We start from the raw sequence: 20,060 nt of genomic DNA, 5'->3' as shown, positions 1-20,060 counted from the left end.
AATTTAACTGACTAATCGGTTGGTTTGGTTTCTACCTTTTTTTAACATCCCTAATTACATGTTAAGGGATGATTATTTAAATTCACAAGCTGTAATGCTTCACTGCCAGTGACATTGCGCGTACAGGGGCCTGTATGGCAGCTTAGAATATCTCCATTTGCTGGCCTGAGTGAAAACACGGCATCCATTGCTCTGGCTGTTCTTCTGATTCTTCTCCGGTCTCCATTATAGTTGGAACCTCTTTGGCTTTTCTCTTACTTCGAATCTTCGTCGGGCTTCCGAAAGTCCCCACTCTTGCCTTCCTCTTACTACCAACCGGTGTTTCACCTTCAGCAGATTCCTGTTCTTCTTCTCCGTCATCTTCTCCCAGTTCGCTACGCTCCGTCTTCTTCTTTTCAAGGAATTCAACGAGCCCCTTGAGGGATACATTGGCATCTTCATTTTTCATGAGCTCTTCTGCAATCTCTGCCGGAGTTACATTGGTTTCCGTTATCAGTTCATCGAGTCGAGGGAACAGAGAGTGGTCAGAGATGCCTAGATAGTTAGAAGCAAGAATCTTGAAGCCATTAGGAGTGCAGTAGGACATGTTGATGTGCATATCCATCCTGCCTGGCCTTAAACAATGCAGGGTCTAGCTTGTCCTTGTGATTGGTTGTGAAGACAACGATTCTCTCATCGCCACAACTTGACCATAGCCCATCAATGAAATTAAGTAACCCAGATAGAGTTAACTGACAAAGAAGATGAACAAGAATCATTAGTCACAGAATTAGATGATTTAGTAAAAATATTTGGTCACAGAATTGTAAGAAATTCCACCCCGCACAACCAACTATATTCTCCGCTACTTTGGAGTTTCGATTCTCATGGATAATCGGATTACCCTCATGAGTTTGTTCCTCCTAAATCTAGTAACCATATTGTCGCTTTGGGGTTCCGATTCCCGTGGACATATCGGATTACCTTCATGGGTTGTTCCTCTCAAGCCCAGAAATTGGCCGAAGCCCAACCCACCGAGCTAGGAAAAAGCCTAGATGATTGTAGGGAAGTGAGCTTACCTATATAAACCATTTGTCTAACCAATGTGGGATTTATGTTCATAACACTCGCCGCACTTGTGAGCTTAGTTATGTCAACAAATGGAGTATAAGCTACGTCGAATTGGATTGAATTGCTTCATTACCATGTCAGAAATCCCACCCCATACAGCCAACAATATTATCGCTTTGAGGTTTTGGTTCCCGTGAATACATCGGAAAAGGCCTAGTTGATTGTAGGGAGCTGAGCTTCCTCATATAAATCACTCAATGGACATTTGTCTAACATATTCTTAACAAGAATTATATGATTTAGTAAAAAATACTAGGTCATAGTCTAACCTGGCCGGATCTTCTTGCTCGTTGATTCTGTAAATCAATGCTGCAATCAATATCCTCAATCACAACTATTGATCTGTTTTTGGTGGAGACTAACAGGTTTCTTAGGTTTGAGTTGCCGAAGATACTCCCAAGCTCCAAGTCATAGATGTGGAACTTCAAGTAGTTAGCCATGGCTGCAACCAAGCTTGACTTCCCAGTACCTGGAGGACCATACAACAAATACCCACGTTTCCACGCCTTCCCAACTCTCCGGTAGTAATCTCTTCTATTCACAAACCTGTCTAAATCATCCATCAATGCCTTCTTGAGAGCTGGTTCCATTGCCAATGTTTCAAAAGTTGATGGATGATCAAGATTAGTTGATCCCCATTGTCCGTCTTCTCGCTCTCCACCGCCTCCAAGGGAATACAGCTTCACTATCTTGGATTCTTCTTTGATGGCATTTGATTTCTCCATGACAAAAGGCAAGAAAGAGCTCAGTACCTTCTCCATGTGCTTCTTATTGAAGCTAAGTTCAATGACCCTGCTCTCAAATCTTCCATTTTGAGCCGGCTCTTTTGTTTCAGTGCAAACTATTTTCCATATCAGTTGGATTCCTTGGAATGTGTCAAGAATTTTTTCTCCTTTATTGATCGTCAGTTTCAGGATCTTCTCTCTTGGAGCTTTCAGGACCCTGATCTTCTCAAGCGAAGAGCTGATTTTCGTCCCGAGATAGAGTTCTGAAGCTTCATACATTTGGTTAATTGAGTAATCAGTGTACTCATCAATGATAAGAGTTGTCATTTGGGAAGATGGGGTTCCCCAGAAGGATCCGGTTTTTGATATTATCATCTCTTGGAGTTGTTTGGGAACCAACTGGGTAGTTATGGTTTGGACTTCATTGATCACGGTTCGAGCCAGCATTGCAGATGCAGTAAAGGCAGAGTATGCTGATAGAACTGATGTTGTTGAAGGCATGGTTTTGAGAGAAAACATGGTGGGGATTTGGGTTTTTCTGGTGAATGAAAAGGAGAGATTGCTATGTGTTTGCTTGATTGCTTTAGATACGGTTCATGTGTATGCTTATATGGAAGAAAAATTCAGAAAGTGAAGTTTCCATGGGAAGTTTTTGATGTTTAGTAGCAAGTACCATTCCAAAGTCAACTTTCTACCTGTCATTATATATACACGCTACTTTCATTATGGGAAGAGTCTTCTCGAGCAATTCTTTGCCCATATCCCTTTGGAAGTTTGATATGATCTTAAACTCGAGCCATCAAGCCCGCATACACAGAAATTTTTATCCTGACGATATGGCTAGTAAAAAGTCGATTCTAGGTCGAACAACATCACATGTCTAAGAAATATTTATATGTCCGAACCCTAACCGGATTGGATTTCGGACATACTTAATTGATCAAACCCGGATTGGTTTAAATCTGCATAAGTATACCGGACAATAACATAATTCGGGGTAGGATATGGACAAATAAACCGGACAAGATTTATGTGTTCAGATCCGGATTCGGTTTTAAACTGGATGAAAATTTTGTGTTTGGACTCAGATTTCGAACATATAACTTATGTCCAAATTTGTTGAATTCGGGTTGGAAAAATTCGGTCATCCGAATCCCTGCCAGATGACATGGTAAGTTGGGTCATAACCTAGCATATGGTCACAAGGGTATTGCTCCTGGTGGGAATCGAACTCAAAAGCTCCTGAATCCATACGGTTTGAACACAAAAGGATGGTTTACAAAACATTGTACTCAACTAATAGAAATTGCAACCATAAATGTATTTTTTGTCAAATTCACAAACAAAACTTATCTGAACATATGGTTAGCACACTTTACTGCTTCTGATAGCAGTTCTTGATATGCATTACCACACTCATTTCCTTATTACATATAGAACCAACTTATAATTGCAGTAGGAACACCAAGCTGGACCTAACTCCATCCTCCTTTTCCCTTTTTCGCCGTCTTCCTCTTATTTTTCCCAACTTTGCCGTCACATTTCCCCCGGAATTCCTCACTTTCCTCCTCTTCTTCATCAATGTCTTTTCTTTTGTCTGCATTAGTGTCATTACATTTCATCAGCTTCTTCCTTTCAATAAAAGCAGCGACTCCTTTGAGTGCAATATCCACGTTTTCGTGTTTCATGAGCTCTTCTGCAACTTCTGCAGGAGTCACCTCTACTTCCTTCATCAGTTCTTCAATGTGAGTGAGGAAGGGATGACTCTTAAGTCCTAAGTAGTTGGAAGCAAGGATTTTGAACCCACTTGGAGTGCAATAAGACATGTGAATATGCTTGTCCATTCGTCCCGGTCTCAGCAGAGCAGGATCAATTCTTTCTTTATAGTTTGTCGTAAACACGATTATCCTCTCATCTCCACAGCTTGACCATAATCCATCAATGAAGTTAAGCAATCCGGAGAGCGTTAGAAACTGACATCAACAAGTAATGGTGTTATACCAGCAGTGCATCATGTAAAATCAGTTTTCATGGTTGAAAAAGGACTTGATACTCACCGTAAATTCATTTTCTTTGTAGCTTCCATTCTGTCGATTCTGCAACTCAATGCTACAATCAATGTCCTCGATAACAAGTATCGATCGATTTGCTGTGGAGACTACCAACTTCCGGAGATCTGCATTGCTGCGTATACCTTTGAGTTCCAAGTCATAGATGTCAAATTTCAGATAGTTAGCCATTGCTGCTATCAAGCTTGACTTGCCAGTACCAGGAGGTCCATACAACAAATATCCTCTTTTCCATGCCTTTCCAACTCTCCTATAAAAATCCCTTCTCCTCACAAATCTGTCCAAGTCATCCATCAATTCTTTCTTGAGCTCTGGATCCAATGCCATTGTCTCAAATGTGGATGGATGGTCGAGGTTGATCGATCCCCACAGACCTCCATTTAAACTTCCAAGTGAGTGGAGCTTCAGGACTTTGTTCTCTTCTTTAAAAGCTTTTGATCTCTCCACCACATATGGAAGATAAGCCCTTAATACCACTTCCTTGTATCTTTTGTTGAAAGTAAGTCGAAAAGACCGATTTTCGGTTGTTTCTGATGTATGGGAATAGTTATCATAATCAAAATGTGACTTCTGTGTTTCAGTAGAAACAAATTCCCAGACGAGCTGGATTCCTTCGAATATGTCAAAGACCTTTTCGCCTTTGTTGATTGTGACCGAGATGTTCTTCTCTCGCTGCGCTTTGAAAACCTTTAGCTCGTTAATAGAAGGCGTAATTCTTGAGCTCAAGTAGGTTTCAGAAGCCTGGTAGATTTCATTAACTGAGAGTCCATTGTACTCATTGATAAGAATAGTCATTTGAGAACATAGACTTCCAAAAAGCTCACCAAGTACTGATACCAAATTTTCTCTGATCTTCTGAGGTAGAAATTTACCAGTCATCGTCTGTAACTCATTGAGAACGGTTCTGACAAGCATTAGCAATGCAGCAACAGAAGTGTACGCTGACAATATCGATGTCATTGAAGGCATGTTCGACACAGAAAAGAACATGTTAAACTTTAAGATTTTCGGGTTTCTGAGATAGGAGGAAACCTAGCTTGGTATGAATGGATGGAAGTTGTAAACAAGATGGGTGGCCTTTTATAGAACAAGGTTTCCTGATATGCATAAGTTAATTCCTTAATGTTCTTAAGCAATTCTGAGAAGCAACAAGGCAGTTGAGTCTACTGAACTTTTTTGGTTTTATGGATAGAGTTCATGAATTTCAGGAATTAAATTCTTGGCATCAGTTCTTGGAACATTCTCCAGAATCTCCATCACTTGTTTTTTGTTTTAAGTATAGAATTTTGAATGCTACCACAATTGCTAGTGCGCTTCTTCTTCATGATTATTCTTTCTAAACCAAACATCATTGACCTTACAAATAAATCATATACGCGTCGAAATAACGAACAAATCAACGTTTAATCAAGGAAATAGACACTAGAATCCAGCAGATTTGAGAGAAAGGTTTTCAATATATTTCTTTAAAATCAAAAGTTAATGATGACTAGTGCCAACTACAACATCAAGGTAATGAACAACACAAAAACACCAAAGGATGAAAATGTCCCTAAAACATTAAAAGTCTCATTTGGACCCTAAACAGTGTAATTTGTCAAAAATAAGGTGTGGCCATTAGTCATGATCACCAAGTTGAAATGAGTCACTCGATCAAATTTCAAGCCATTCTGACAACGTGACGTTTCGATCCTACTAGTTGATTTTCTTGGTAATTGAGTGTCTACATCAACATCATTCACTGGAGACCATAAAATAAATATTCTTTCTCACAGGCATAATATGCTTGTGGGCTCATTTATGGATAGGAAACCTAATCACGATAGGAATTTACTATAAATTGCATAAACGAGTCACTCGATCAAATTTCAAGCGATTCTAACAACGTGACGTTTCGATCCTACTAGTTGATTTTCTTGGTAATTGAGTGTCTACATCAACATCATTCACTGAAGACCATAAAATAAGTATTCTTTCTCACAGGCATAATATGCTTCTGGGCTCATTTATAGATAGGAAACCTAATCACGATGGGAATTTACTATAAATTGCATAGACACAATGAACTTTCAAGTTCTTGTTGTACAGATAATGCAGAGATTGTTCAGTATTCTGGATTTCCATCTACGTCAACGAAGAAGTTGCTAAGAAATTTTCATCTGACTTTCCCTGGAAATCTAGGACATATTTTCGCAGAAAATTCAGCTTGCTACTGCATAAGTTCCACCCTTGTTGGCCACTAACTATTGTTCATAAAGTAAGCAGAACTTCACAGCAAAATATTCGTAGTATGTATGATTCACAGATCACAAAGAACTGCCCTTTCATTTGTCATCCATTCATCTAACTTGACAATCATGTATAAGAAACAGAACGTGACATCGATCTTCCTTCCCTTCTTATTCTTGGTTGCATGAGCCAAGCAGTCTCAAAAAGCTCTAAAATGTCATCTTTGCTTTCAGTACTTTCATCATTTTCGTTATTCCCTCATCCTTTGTTGCGTTGGGTTTCTTTCTCTCCGATATCAGATTGTTGGACCTGCTTCTCCTTTTGATATTCTCTGTCTGTGTTTTCAGTTGTCCCCTTCTTAATGCTTCCTTGTATGTGCTCTTCATGACCGTGACATACTGACATCAACTCTGTCGGGTTCTTCAGCTTGCGGAGCTTCAGCAATGGGCGGAAATGCCTCTCTAACTGCAATTGCAACATGGGTTTGCTTCATCATCAACAGTCGTTGACTCAACATTGCAGTCATTGCAGCTCTTATCGACACAAATTTCCTTTTCCTCAGTAGATTCTGTCAACTACAGAAACGCAAAAGTTGAGCCAGGAAATGACACCAAGGCCGGCCCGATCCGATAATGGAAATTGGTGGATAACCATATAAACTTTGCTGGTAGCATCATCAAACTTCCCTGGCAACATTTCCACAATTTCTACACACTGGTCAATCTTGTTGAACATATACTTTTATGGTGGAAACACTGTCTCGACAATGCTTTCAACAGCTAATATACAATCAAGGAACTCCTTGTAAATGCACGAGATCGCAACTTTAACTCCCAACCCCTAGAGTTTCAGCGTTATTAATTTCCCACACGAGTTTTGGCCAGGTGTTTCGCACGCGTGGAGCGCACTGGGCTGACGACCTGAGTTTAGAACTGACCCGGGTGTCCGGTGGGAATGGTGAGCCTGGAGAATTCTCGGCTACCAAAAAAAACACTAATATAATATCATCAACAGAAGACAGGAGTGCTAGAGACTGATACTGCAATGCAAAAAAACAATGGTTCGATAAACTTGGCAATTTTGGCTACCCTTTTTCAGCCGTTGAACCTATCGGCCATTCAAATCTTGCCCCTTTGTGTAGACTTGGTGAGCAATAGCTAAGCCTGAGACTCCATATGTATGCAAAGGACGCCGCCTGGAGCTCATTCTGCCGGAACCGGCAGTCTCTCTGGATTCCTGAGAACCACAATTTCAATAAATTCTACAAACAAACATGCCTCCAAAAATCTCAGAGATCATCAACTTTTGCATCGCAGACGAAAAATTCAATGATCAAACATGCCTAAATCAACAAGAATTTCGTTGCGATATCTGACAGACAACAAACAACCGTACAAAATAATTTCTTTTTCTGATATCAAAAATTAAATAATAAGATAATTATAAAACATAAACAAATTCATACTTTGACTCTTACCAGTTACCTTCAATGAGAAAGGCGATCTGCAATCCACGATTTCTGGTTATGCCCACCAATGAAGGAAACCCCGATTACTGCGAGCTTCAAATGCCCGAGAGAAAAAACGACGCGATTCGTTTCCAGTTCTTGATTTTGGACAGTCAACGGGGCTTTGAGGTTGACGAATCGGAATGACTATTGGGCTTCTAAAGGATCTTGGGAGGAGCCCACTTTTATGGGCCTAATTTCACGTTGGGTTTGTATATATGAGATGTTGGCCCAGTGCCCAAAAGTCATACTCTATGGGTTTGGACCATCTATATATACTTAAAGTTAAACTACTTATTCTTTTCTCATCTTTTAGATTTGAGATTTCTTCTAGATCAAGCTGTAAGATTGTTCCTAAGGAAATTGTAAGTTGGGTCAAAACCTAATACGTGATCATAATAAAGGTATTGCTTTCCACTTGATAACATGGTAAATTAGGTCAAGGCCTAGTGCGTGGTCATAAAGATATTGCTTCCAATGAAATCGAACTCAAAACATTCTCAGTCAATATGATTTGGTTTGTTTTGGTCATTAGCTTTATAAACAAATTAAGAATGCAAATCAAAGAACTTGAAACTCAAATTATAAAACCAGACTACACATTAAAGCCTCATGTAATTCATTTATTTTGCGCCCGGTTCAAAGTTTTTGAAAAACATCATATTAGAAGGCAAACTGATGATGTAAAATGATCAATCCACTACCACAAGCTTGTTATATTCTTTACCAGAAATGGCATCTACCATGCTGCTTACAGGATCCAATTCACCACTTTCTTTCAGAAACATTTTCAGTAAATTCTTGGAGAACCCACTCACCAATGCCACCCCTTTTTGGTTGCTTGGCACTGGAGTTGCCTTGGAGTCTCTGAGGTTCCAAAACACAATCTCTGGCACTGATGAGAACCCTTTTTCCTTGAATTTCCTTGTGATTGCTTCATAGTCTGTTTCCCAATTGTTTTCTGATGCCTCATCAAACTCCATATCACTAAACACAAATAGCCTCTTTATCATCTGATCCTCGCTCAGTTTGCTCTCTTCTGCAACTTTCAAGATCACATCAAAAACCTTCCGAAAATTGGTATTCATTCCCCACTCCATCCTTTCGATCCACCGAATCTTTGATCGAAGATCATCTCCTTGAATGTTCTGAAGCTGAGGATTACGGCTAAAGGTAATGAGGCTTCCCTTCCAAGGGAACTCACTCAACTCTGAAACTAACATACCAAGTGCCACACTTACATCCATTGGCACACCAGTCATGCTTCCTGAAACATCACAAATAGCAAGGCAGTTCTTGAGAGACCCTTGCGAAGAAAGATCTTCAACCATTCTCTGCCATTGTAACAATGCAACTTCAACTTCTCCATCAGGGCTGTCTTTCACTGATGCTATAATCTCATGGGGAAGCAATGCCCCAGCTGAAATCTTTGCCTTTCCTTCTTTCACTTTATCTAGGTATTCCTTGAACCGTATTTCATCGTGTTTGAAGAAGCAGTCGGTGTAAGTTTTCATAGCAATGGATGGTACTTGGCTATAAAGAAGTGAGTCCCATTGATTGGAAAGACATGTATATTTCAGGCAATTTTAGGGCTTTGCGAAGTGGCACCAGGATTTTCTTTCGAAGACGATCTCTGATTCTGTAAGCATAATGTGCATCTTCAAGGCCTTCATATTCTGGGTATTGATCTCTTGTGAAAATTCTCCTTGCAATGCTCTCGCAAAGAAGAGTTGAACGATCATAAATAGAATTTAGAGAAGGACACCACTTTGCAGCAAGACTGATATTGCCCAAGTTTCCAGAATTCAGATTCTTCATATCTGATTTCAATTGCTCAGCAAAAATTGTGGATATCTGATTATGCAAAGCCCGAAAAACAGGATCATTATTGTACCTTTCTATGCCTTTTTTGCCTTCAGAAATTCTTTTCTCCTCAGGTCACATCTTTGCCGGATTCTTGTACTCGCGATAGTCCCTCCTCTGATAAGCCCGCCTTCTCTTCTCCGCGAGTTTCTTAGCATCGGGACCTTTCAGTAGAAGATCAAGAATCTCAGGCAAGTCCTTGAAATACCCAAATTCAGCAATGGAAGCAGCATTACTTGACAAGGTTTTTGGGTGATTCTCATGAAGCCACAAAGCTGCTGCATAAAATCCCTCCCTGTCCATCTTTCCCGTCCCTTTAACACCTCTCAAGTTGCATAATAGTTTCAGAGCCATCAATGAATCCTGCTCCCAAGCCAACTGCAGCCTCTGAGTCAAACTGGAGGCCGGTGTATTCGGAACAACATGGAAAAAAAAGTCTAAGCAATGATTGCCAGTGGAGTAGAAAGTTGGAGAGTTATTTTCTGTGTAACCCATATATGGTCTTGTAGTATCATTGAAGTTAGCCACCATGGCATCCATGAATGGATCTTGATGTGTCAAATATATACATACATTTGTGCATCCTTTACACATAAGTTCATTGCATTTTGAGTTGATTAAGAGTTAATATTGCCTAAGAAAGCTATATTTGCATATTGTAGGTGTCAAGGCAAGAAAGGGAGGAAAAGAGTGCAAAATGAAGATTTGGAGCCCAGTACTGATTTCCGATCGATCGGCCATATTCCCGATCGATCGGACCTGCCAAAACACCTAAAAATATCATCGAGACAGATTGTATTTCCGATCGATCGGACTATTCCCGATCGATCGGAGTACTATTCACAGCACTGCGCAGTTTCGCGGAAAAGACCCGAATTCACGTGTTTCTAAGCCAAAACGACCCCAACTTGTTTTGGAAACGACATAAGAGTTTGGAGAAGTATAAAAGGACATAAGATAGGGTTTTGGAGGGGAGCTTGGAGGCTGGGGAGCTGGATTTCGTGCTACTTCCATTGGAGAGCTTGGAGGCTACCTTGGAGCTTGGAGAAGAAGAGGATCTACAAGGGGGTTTCCTCTCTCCTTTTCTATCCTAGTTTCTATGGTTGATTTCCTTTGTTTAATGATGTATTTTGCTTCCATGAGTGGCTAGATTTCCTACTAGGGTCTTAATGTAACCAAACCTTGAAGATTCAATAAACTTGATTTCCTTATTTCTTGATTTCTCTCTCTCTTGATTGTCTATGGGTGTGATTAATGCTTTTGAGTGTTTGGCCATCATTCAATTGATTTGCTGCCTAGATTGAGACCGGAAGGAGATATCTAGGGTTTGCCTCAAGCCATAGATGACATAGGGTGCATGAACCATAGGAATATAGGTTTGTGACTTATGCAATCGCTAAATGATTTCCATAGTTCGTAATGGGTTTTTGATATATTAATCCGATTGTTAGGAATAACAGAGATTTATATTGAAAATACGTTTGATGTATCTAGGAATAGAACATTGAATAGGTTGGGAAATCGATTGTCATTATTGAGAGATGAATTAGGGATTAAGGAATCAAGGGAATTGAATTGGATAGGTGAGGTGAAGTTAAGTACCCTAGTGCTTTCCATCATTGATTTCATATTTGTGTTTGATTTGTTTTTGTTCTTTTTAATTAGTTTAGTAAAAAATCAAAAACCAATCGCTAATCCTTTTCTCCAATTTACATAATTGTAGCTTGTTTGACATTGATTTCTTTTGTCAACACATCCCTAGTGGAAACGATAATTTACTCATCTCTTTATTACTTGTGCGATTTGTGCGCTTGCAATTAAATCCATATCAGATCTCCAGTACTGACTGGAGTGTTTTTGTTGTCTCCCATGAAAGGTTTTCCATTACTGGCCATGCTGTTTGTGTTCAGTTCCACCACGGAGGCAGGGGTGAGGTAGATTTCCGGCGGCCCAAGGAGAGGAAAAACAGAGTTAGAATAGGAGGCTTTCATTATCGGTAGCTGCAAATTCGAGGAACGGACAAGTTTCTGACCCATTTTTGGTTCACCTGACAAATAGAATCACAATCATAAGTAGCATCAAAATCACAATCCCAAATGAGAAGAAACTTCAAATATTTTTATTCCAAGAGCTTATAACTGATCAGAAATTTACATGAACAAAGTTGTTCTGTTATTTAGAACATCAATTTTCATCAAACACCTTCCCAGTCTCTTCAAATTTGGAATTGGGACATTGAAGAACATGAAAGAAAGAAGAAATAACCAAATTGGGATTGTGAAAAGACTAACCAGAACATTAAACTGAAAACCCATAAATTTATAGGTGCACGGCAGCAATAGATGAAATAATCCACCATATATAGTAGCCTCCCAACTAACAAGAACTCACCACTCTCAACACATTCCCATACTCATCAATTATTCCTTCACTATGTGATAAATTTACCAGAAAGAAAGAGAAAACCCTAGCCCTAAATCGGGGCACAAGCCTTTTCAACAACAACAAAAAAAAATCAGTGGCAAACGCAAAATGAGAATAAAATCACACATCAACTAATTTTCATATGCCTTGAAAACCCATTATTCAGAAACGGATTTGCGACCTAAATGCACACTCAAGACATTGAACAATCTATGGATTATATAAAATAGTCGACAATGTCACTGACCTGTTGAAACTTTCCAATATCTTATACGATCTCCACCGCGAAGGAGCTCAAGATGGCGTGAGTACGACGGAAGGCAATGTCGTGCTAATTGATGAGCATGGATGCGTGGGTTTGACAGTATAGTAATAATATTTACAGAAAAATGGGATTTCGAAGACAGAGAGAGATGTTTTAGAAGGGTTTATCTGGGACGTGGAAGGGATTTATTGTGTTACGAAAATGAAGGGTCTCTTCCGATGACTTGGGCATCAAGTAACTCACAAGACTAAATATTCTCATTAATGAATAATGAGATTTTTTAATTAATTTTTATACGCAGACTAGAGGCCGCTACGGCCTAGATTGGTGAATTATGGTAATACGTTTTTATTTGGATCATAAACTCTGTTTGGCTTAATTAAGGCCATGATTTAGTTCATAATTTGGGGATGCCATTAAGCCACACTTCTCTCACGGTTGGGATTGGGGCTGCAATTCCTTCTAGCTGGAATTGGCTACAATCTCTTCCAATTAAAATGGGTTATAGTATTTTGGGTGCTCATGATGTTAGATTATATATTTTGGAAAAAAAAAACCTAAATTCTTTTATTTTTTGGTAAGTAAGTGGGATGGAGATTCGAACTTGGGTATCACAAAGTCGAGTATATGCCTTAATCATCTCGGCTTAGTTTCCAGGGTTGTTGATCCCTAAACCCTAATATGCTTTTCGTGGAGGAAAAAAAAATATGATTTAACATGGTTTTAGAAGGAATTATAACAAATTCTTGCTAAAAGATTGCTCGTGTGAGATTTTTTTTTAAAAAGAATTTCGGAAAACGTATGCTTAAGATGAAAATAGAAGAGATTTTCCTTTTTCATTTTGGGATGAATTAGAGATTCTAAGATTAAATTGAGGGGAAAAAACCATTACCATTGTTATTTGCTATTAATTGTTGAATATAACTGATAATAAACAAAAATATTGAGCTAATGGTTAAGAAATGAAACACTGTTATGCACAAGCACATGCCTTTATGTACATAAATAAATAACTAACAAACTAACAAAAAGGGAATAGTATGCCTTTATTCACCATCCCTCCATACTTCCCGGAGGAGCCGATATCTGACAACTTTCCGGCCTTTGTTACCCTTTGGCGTCCAGTCAGGTACTGTCGAAGGTGAAACCTTTAAGTTGTTGATATCAATGGAAGTTATGGGGGAATCAAACTCATCAAGCTCATCACCACTAGTAAGCAATGTTGATCCACTTCTCAGAAGGGTTTCATTTCCCACCTCTCCTGTAATGCTTCTTAGGGTAGATGTAGGAGGAGCTGAATAGACTGTAGGAGCAGCAGTCCACGGAAAGCTAGTGATCAACACTTCCTCGTCGTCCGAAAAATCCTAAATGCACAGAAATGGTTAAACCAAACGAGCGGAGCAGGATGTGTAGGAAGACAGGAAAGTTCTTGATTGACTCACCTCAGAATCCAGGGAATCAAGAAAAACTTCTGGGATTGGATCTGGGTTGAATTCGTCCGGGACAAAATTGCTAAGAACCCTTCTAATCATAGGCGCACCAAATGTAGGGCATACCTTAAAAGAAACAAGAAACAGTTAGCAGCAAAAACAACTGGCATGCTGAGATAATAATTTAAGGTCCTAGGTTTCACCTCTTTTCTGGTGGATTTGTCTGCAAGCATTTCAAATGGAAGCATCATGAGATCGCTCAATGCATTAAGAAGATGGAATGCCTTGAAGTGTGTCTCACATTCTCTTCTGTTGTCATCCGACTCATTTTCATTGTTCAGAATGTCATTGTCATCAATGCCGAAAAGATCTGTTAGAAATCTAGACCAGTTTCCAACCTGGTAAATAGAAAACATAGAAAGATCAATGTCAGCAATTTAGGACGGAGCATCTCCAACGCCCCAATATCATTGCTGAAGAAGCAACAGTTTCTTAAGAGAAATACTTCAGGAACTGGAGAAGTAATTAAGAGCGAAGGCTTGTTCTTCTGATCACTCACAGCATTTTTCAGTTGTACACCAGCACCAAAGCTCGATTTTCCGGCAGGTATAGGCAGAACCTTAGCATCACTAATGGGGTCTGACATAGGATCTGTTGGCATATCTTCGGCTGATTCACGAAGAATGGCATTGAACATGGCCACATCTAACCTATCCACCAACTGCTCCATCACCTGAAAACAAAGAACTTGCATATGTTTTATAGGGCAATAAGAAACTCCATGAGGAAGGAGCACGAGTTCCAAGCACATTATTGTATTTACTTCATAAGAATTTCTAGCATTTGAAAAGGAAATAGTAGTCTGAGCATACCAATCTAGCCAGTAAAGGCAAGCAGCCACATTCGTGGCCACTAGCTCGAACTGGACAAAGTCTTTCACAGGCATCCTTAAAAGCCTTCTTCCAAAGATCGATAGAAAAATTTCCTTGTTCTTGATCTCCCAATCCGGGCATCCTGGCATGACTTTTCTTTGTGCTGGTGCTCTTCACAGCTGTGGATTGCATATGCGGAGTAAGAGTCTGGAGAGCACAAAACAGACAGCAGATAAGCCAAGAATAGAACAATATCTTAGGTTGTGATGTAACTTTTCAACTAAAAAGAATGCAGTGGCAGCAGAGAAAGAAGAAGACAAAAATTGGACCTGCCACCAGACTGACTCAATGATTCGGGAGAATATCCAAGCTTCAATCTTTTCCAGAGCAACTACAAATGTTTGGGGTTCTTCCCATTCATCAGAACCTTCTATCATATCATTTTTCTCTTCATGAGGAGAAAACATTGATTTTGGAGAAAATCTCTTGGTCTTTGTCCTCTCGTTATTGATGATGGCTCTCAGCACAATTGAATTTGACAGCCAGAAAGTTAACCTGTTTGAAGAAGATGCAATGTCCAATGAAATATCATCAATGGAACAGAAAAGCAATATCTGAAAACTGGGAACTTAACTGAATAACCAAACTGAAATTTATATGAGTTAGGGTGCCTATTACCAATATTTCTGCATGTCCTGACTAACCAAGTTCCTAGTGTTAAAAAACATATATGCTGAATTTGAAGAAATCAACTGTTTTGAATTAAAAATTTCGAAGTGTTGTCAGTATCACACACCTTGGGACATCATTGCCACATGCTTTGGAAACCAAAACTAATCCTGAGACCACAGCTCTAGCCGCACTTGCACTCCTAGCTTTAGATCTTGCTTTGCAAGCATGAAAATAAAATCTAGACAGGCGCCAAACTGGAGCATGGACCTTACTTGTAGAACCTCCATGCTCAGCCACAACAGAATAAAGGCCAACCTCAAGAGCAGCAGCTTCCTTTAACTCTTCCTCAAGCATTTCAACTTTGGACTTCAGTTCATCTTTGTTATCCGAATAGCCACTGGGTTTTTCCTCTCTTTCACTTGCTGCTTTTATATTACCATTGTTAACACCTCGAGATACATCAACTTTTGATGCCTTCTCCAGGAACTGACTATTCCGGGAGAGGCCATTGCTTGTGGTGGATTCCAAATGCAATGGAGCAGAATTCACGTGCTTTAGTTTATTGTTTATAAGAGTTCCATTCGGCACTTCAAGTGGTCTATTGGCTACTAGAGTATTACTTCTTAATTTGACTTTCTCTCTTGCAGCATCTCGAGGTAATTTTCTGACTATATGGTCATCCGTATAACGTTTCTCCACGTCCAAAATCTCCCTGTCATGTCCATTCTTTTGTTGCTCCTTTTCTTCTTTGTTCTTCCAACCATCAGTGTAAGGTTTAATGGTTAGAGAATCCTCCAGACCATTTCTCTCACGGCTTAAAGCCTTCTCATCCATTTGATTGATTTCAGGAATTTCAAAGCTTGACCATTTAGGGCTCATACCTAGCGAACTTTGTACGTCTGGTGACATAACATTGGCTGCAATATCACTTACTGGATCCCTGAGTTTACCAGTGGATAAGCCTGTTGATGATGGATGGGTTGAACTCTCATTCATATCTTTGTAACTTGTTGTTGATGATGGCTGCGATGAACTCCCATTCGTATCTTTGTGAGCTTCAGCTATCATATTCACCACTGGGTTCATAGCTACATGTCTGGATAAAGCAGGCTCCCTGTTAATCCTTCCCGTGTTGTCCTCTAACAATTCTGATCCACTCGGCATATTAAGAGCAACTGGCTGCGGAACAGTTTAATATTTCAAACAAGGATTATCTTAGAACAACCATCTAGTCAATCACATTGTGCAAACAAACAATTGACTACTATAATCAGATCAATTCAAAAAGTTCCTTAACTATGTATGACCAAGTGGAAGGAATTGGTAGATATGCTTACCATACATTTCATAAACCGGAGAAGTTAACAGATACCTTACCGTGTCTGGCATATTACTTGACATGAAAAGAAACAGAAATAACTCAAGGGAAGCAAATGCAATATGTAACATATTTGCATCCTACAATTTTATGGTAATTGTATGATGCTCTCCGCAAATGTAACTTTCCCTCTGGGTTTGTTGAATGCATGATCCTGGAAATTGCTAACTCTGATTTTATTGTGCCTGTAAATAATGGATCTCATAAATTTCTTACGGAATAATCAGGATTGCATTGTGGGCTCTAAAGCCTATTCGTGTAGAGAAGGTAATGTGAAAAACCCAAAATTTGGACAAAAAGAACCAGAAGCTGGAGTTAACAGTTAACACTATACACTGACTTTGATTGCAAATTTGGGGCCTTGGAAGAAATTGGATGCCAACAATGGTGTATTTAAATGGCTTCTTTTTGAACCTTTCGTCCACCTTTTGACTTGATTTTGCTCAAGATCAAAACACAAATAAAACTCTCGATATAATTCAATTCAGTGCCATGGACACCATGGTTTTAAAATTCACTCAAATGGACAAAATGCTAAAATGGGATGCAATTAATTTGAACAAATTACGAGAACAGGAAAAAGATCAAAATATAATAAATTACCTTATCATGTTGACCGGACGAAACTCTGGTCGATTTCAAAGCAAAAGAGTGTGAAGATAGTGATGAATGAGCAGAAAGGTCATCATCATCATCATCAGTAAATGCGGCAATCTCACTTCCATCGTCAATCACTTCTTTTGTCACTTCTGAAACAGATTCACTCCCATCTTTGTCCAGTGATGCTTCTTTCGACAAGCTGCTCTTTGGAGATGAGCAGGAGCTATCTCTATCAAATGACTGAAAGGTAATATAAAGAGATGGTTGTTGCGCTGTGTTCTTAGCACTCTTCTTGACATTGATTGGAGCATGAAAGCTTAAGCTTTCTGTGATAACTCCATGATCTGCAAGATTTATAACAGCTGATCCCAAGAGTTGACCTCTCACTGCCTTCTCCTTTTTTATTTCATACAAGTAAAACTCTAAGTTGTTCTTCTGGAAACCACCCCCTTTTCTTGATGATTCCGGAGATAGCTTAACCGGAAGCCTAAAAGACTCACCGAATTCAACTTTCCCATCAATGACATTAGTAGTTAAGTAACCAGAACTCCGATCACCATTTTCCCAATGAAGCACCACAGATTGAATAGACCTCAAAGATTGTGATGGAGGCCAAGGTTTAATCTCCTGGACATGAACAAGGTAATCAAGCTGCACTGGAAGGCCCTTTCGATTCTTCGATCTTAACCCAAGAACCATACTTACTGGCTTTGGTCTTAATTGATGAGGCCAATCACAGTGTCACTCTATATTCAGAAAATCTCCACACCAAGTAGAGCCAATACAGGCTAGATCAGAACTCCAAATCACATATATTTAAGTAGAGACATAAAAACTCTAAGAATTTTACAGATATAAGTTAATTTTAGGTAACAAAAAAAAACAAATGGACAGAATCTATCAAGAGAAAGATCCAAAAAAGAGGGTAGAGAGAAAGTTCAGGTCTTCACAATAAAAAAAAATATAAAGAGGGGAAGAGAAGGGAAGCAGCAAACACTCAAAAAAAGGAGTATGAGTATCAGAATCAACTAACCCAATCATACTTTGTACAGAGACTCCAGAGAAAGAGCACCCAATAATGGTTTTAGACAAACAAATAAACCATAATAAATAAGAGAAAAGAGAAAAGCCCAGTTCATTGGAGGAATTACAGAACCAATGGAGATGAAAGGAGTAAGGACATGAAAACAGAGGGTTTTTTAGTCAAAAACTAAAGCCAATTTCAATTAATATAAAGAAACCCAGGCCACCTGATCAAAACCATCATCATCACAGCATCAAAGCAGTAAATCTAAGAGAATGAAGAAAAAGACAAACAACCCACCAACCCACCTCAAAATTCAGCACCAGATCCGGATAATCTCCACCAAAACAGCAATATAATCCAACCCAGAAGCCCTGGCATCAACACAAATTCAAATTCTGTGAGAAGAAGTGAAGATTGACAAGGAATATTGAAAAGCTGAGACACCAGAGAAGGAAAGGAATATGTAGCGGAAGAGAGGTTAATACTGCATTGTCAGATATGTGATATTCTATCTTTCCTCAATTTGTTTTGGGTGTGAAAACTGAAAAATCAAAAAAATGGCTTTTCTGAAAATGAAAATGTTTTTTTATACATACATACATACATACATACATATATATATATATATAGTTGATAATTAAAAAATTTGAAGGTGGATTTGAATTTTTCTTTTAAATTTGAAAATTTTAAAAAAGGGGTAAAGATTAGTTTTAAGTATTGTATTATTCTGTTCGCTCTTACAGGAATTGATAAGAAGTTAAGAACAGATGCTAAACCTTAGCCATTAAGGGTTGAGAAAAGTCAATTGTTTTAATTAAGCTTTCAACTTTGAAGAAAAAAATAACCATTTTGGTTCACTTCTTTTTTTACAAAATCTTAGAGAAATTATAGAATATTTGTTTGGACAATATTCTTTAATAAATTTAGTATTTTAATATATAATGAAATGTGTATTCATCAAACAACAATAAAAGAAATGGAACCAAACATTGGACTACGAAAATCTTGTTTGTCTTTTGTCGGGATTATGTCAACTAATTAAGCAATTAGTCTAATTATTTTTAGAATTAAAAAAAAAAAACTCACATTGATGATAATTCATAACCAAACAGTTTTGACTAAAGATGAGGAAGTAAATAGAAAAGTCGAAGTGTTGACATCTGATTAAAATAAAAGTTGTTGATGAAGATTTTTTTTTTCCTGTACTACGTAATCATTTTGATGATAACATAATGGTGAAGAGTCGAATCACATAGATTTTGAAATTTCTCAATTTGATTATCAAATTGAACAATATATTTGTGGTCACGTATATTGGGTGTGGAAATTCTAAGTCTTCATTGTCTTCCCCTAAAAGACCTATTAGAGGGAAGTAGGGTTTGCTATTATATACAAGATTTTTGTTGAGTTATTACCCGATGTGGGACTTTTTGTCCAACACCCCGCACTTGTGGGTTGGGTATCTTTGCCCAAGTCCCAACGAGTGAACTTCTTACCGAGGATAAGTGCACACCTGTTCTTATACCATGTAAAAATTCTAGGCCCCCATTGTCTTCCCCTCGTGGGCCAGGTATCTCTATCCAAGGCCCAACGAGTGGACTTCTTACCGAGGACGAGTGCACACCTACTCCTATACCATGTAGAAATTCTGGGTCCCCATTGTCTTCCCCTAAAAGGTCTATTAGAGGGAATGAGGGATTGCTATTATATACAGGATTTTTATTGGGTTATTATCCTATGTGAGACTTTTTGTCCAACATTGGGTTTTAATGAAATTTGTGTGCATCGAAACTATTCACGTCACGAGTTTAACATCATATCATATATGTGCATACTTGCATCTCGTTTACAAACAAAAAATAATAATTACTGCCATGTGCAGTGGTAAT

At 38.7% G+C, this 20,060-nt stretch overlaps 2 protein-coding genes and 2 pseudogenes across 2 annotated transcripts; all 4 read right to left on the bottom strand.

The window, feature by feature from the left end:
* Positions 1-27: 27 nt before the first annotated feature.
* Positions 28-2,392, bottom strand: LOC120007893 (annotated as a pseudogene).
* Positions 2,393-3,141: 749 nt separating this feature from the next.
* LOC120007905 (AAA-ATPase At3g50940-like) lies at positions 3,142-4,939 on the bottom strand. Its single transcript, XM_038858386.1, has 2 exons — positions 3,893-4,939; positions 3,142-3,808 (listed from the first exon to the last, which is right to left on the bottom strand). The coding sequence occupies exons 1-2, from the start codon at positions 4,892-4,894 to the stop codon at positions 3,311-3,313; spliced, it is 1,500 nt and encodes a 499-aa protein (XP_038714314.1). The 5' UTR covers positions 4,895-4,939; the 3' UTR covers positions 3,142-3,310.
* An 857-nt stretch (positions 4,940-5,796) lies between these two features.
* Positions 5,797-12,083, bottom strand: LOC120007678 (annotated as a pseudogene).
* A 980-nt stretch (positions 12,084-13,063) lies between these two features.
* Positions 13,064-18,551, bottom strand: LOC120007566. Its single transcript, XM_038857876.1, has 9 exons — positions 18,477-18,551; positions 17,148-17,907; positions 15,291-16,345; positions 14,824-15,049; positions 14,495-14,701; positions 14,182-14,355; positions 13,826-14,020; positions 13,635-13,748; positions 13,064-13,556 (listed from the first exon to the last, which is right to left on the bottom strand). The coding sequence occupies exons 2-9, from the start codon at positions 17,841-17,843 to the stop codon at positions 13,239-13,241; spliced, it is 2,985 nt and encodes a 994-aa protein (XP_038713804.1). The 5' UTR covers positions 17,844-17,907; positions 18,477-18,551; the 3' UTR covers positions 13,064-13,238.
* Positions 18,552-20,060: the final 1,509 nt, after the last annotated feature.

Source organism: Tripterygium wilfordii, chromosome 10 (genome assembly GCF_013401445.1).
Source record: "Tripterygium wilfordii isolate XIE 37 chromosome 10, ASM1340144v1, whole genome shotgun sequence".
Classification (NCBI taxonomy): domain Eukaryota; kingdom Viridiplantae; phylum Streptophyta; class Magnoliopsida; order Celastrales; family Celastraceae; genus Tripterygium; species Tripterygium wilfordii.
Note: the sequence above shows the minus strand (reverse complement) of the source record. Positions and strands in the feature narration are given on the sequence as shown.

What these genes read in the sequence shown, in the direction of transcription:
- LOC120007905 (XM_038858386.1), bottom strand. Translation starts at nt 4,894, where the DNA reads ATGTTCTTTTCTGTGTCGAACATGCCTTCAATGACATCGATATTGTCA. An exon ending in ACAAAGAAAATGAATTTACG is followed by an intron (nt 3,809 to 3,892) that starts GTGAGTATCAAG and finishes TGTTGATGTCAG; the next exon opens with TTTCTAACGCTCTCCGGATT.
- LOC120007566 (XM_038857876.1), bottom strand. Translation starts at nt 17,843, where the DNA reads ATGGTTCTTGGGTTAAGATCGAAGAATCGAAAGGGCCTTCCAGTGCAG. An exon ending in CGTCCGGTCAACATGATAAG is followed by an intron (nt 16,346 to 17,147) that starts GTAATTTATTAT and finishes ACTGTTCCGCAG; the next exon opens with CCAGTTGCTCTTAATATGCC. An exon ending in TGCCTTTACTGGCTAGATTG is followed by an intron (nt 14,356 to 14,494) that starts GTATGCTCAGAC and finishes CTTTGTTTTCAG; the next exon opens with GTGATGGAGCAGTTGGTGGA.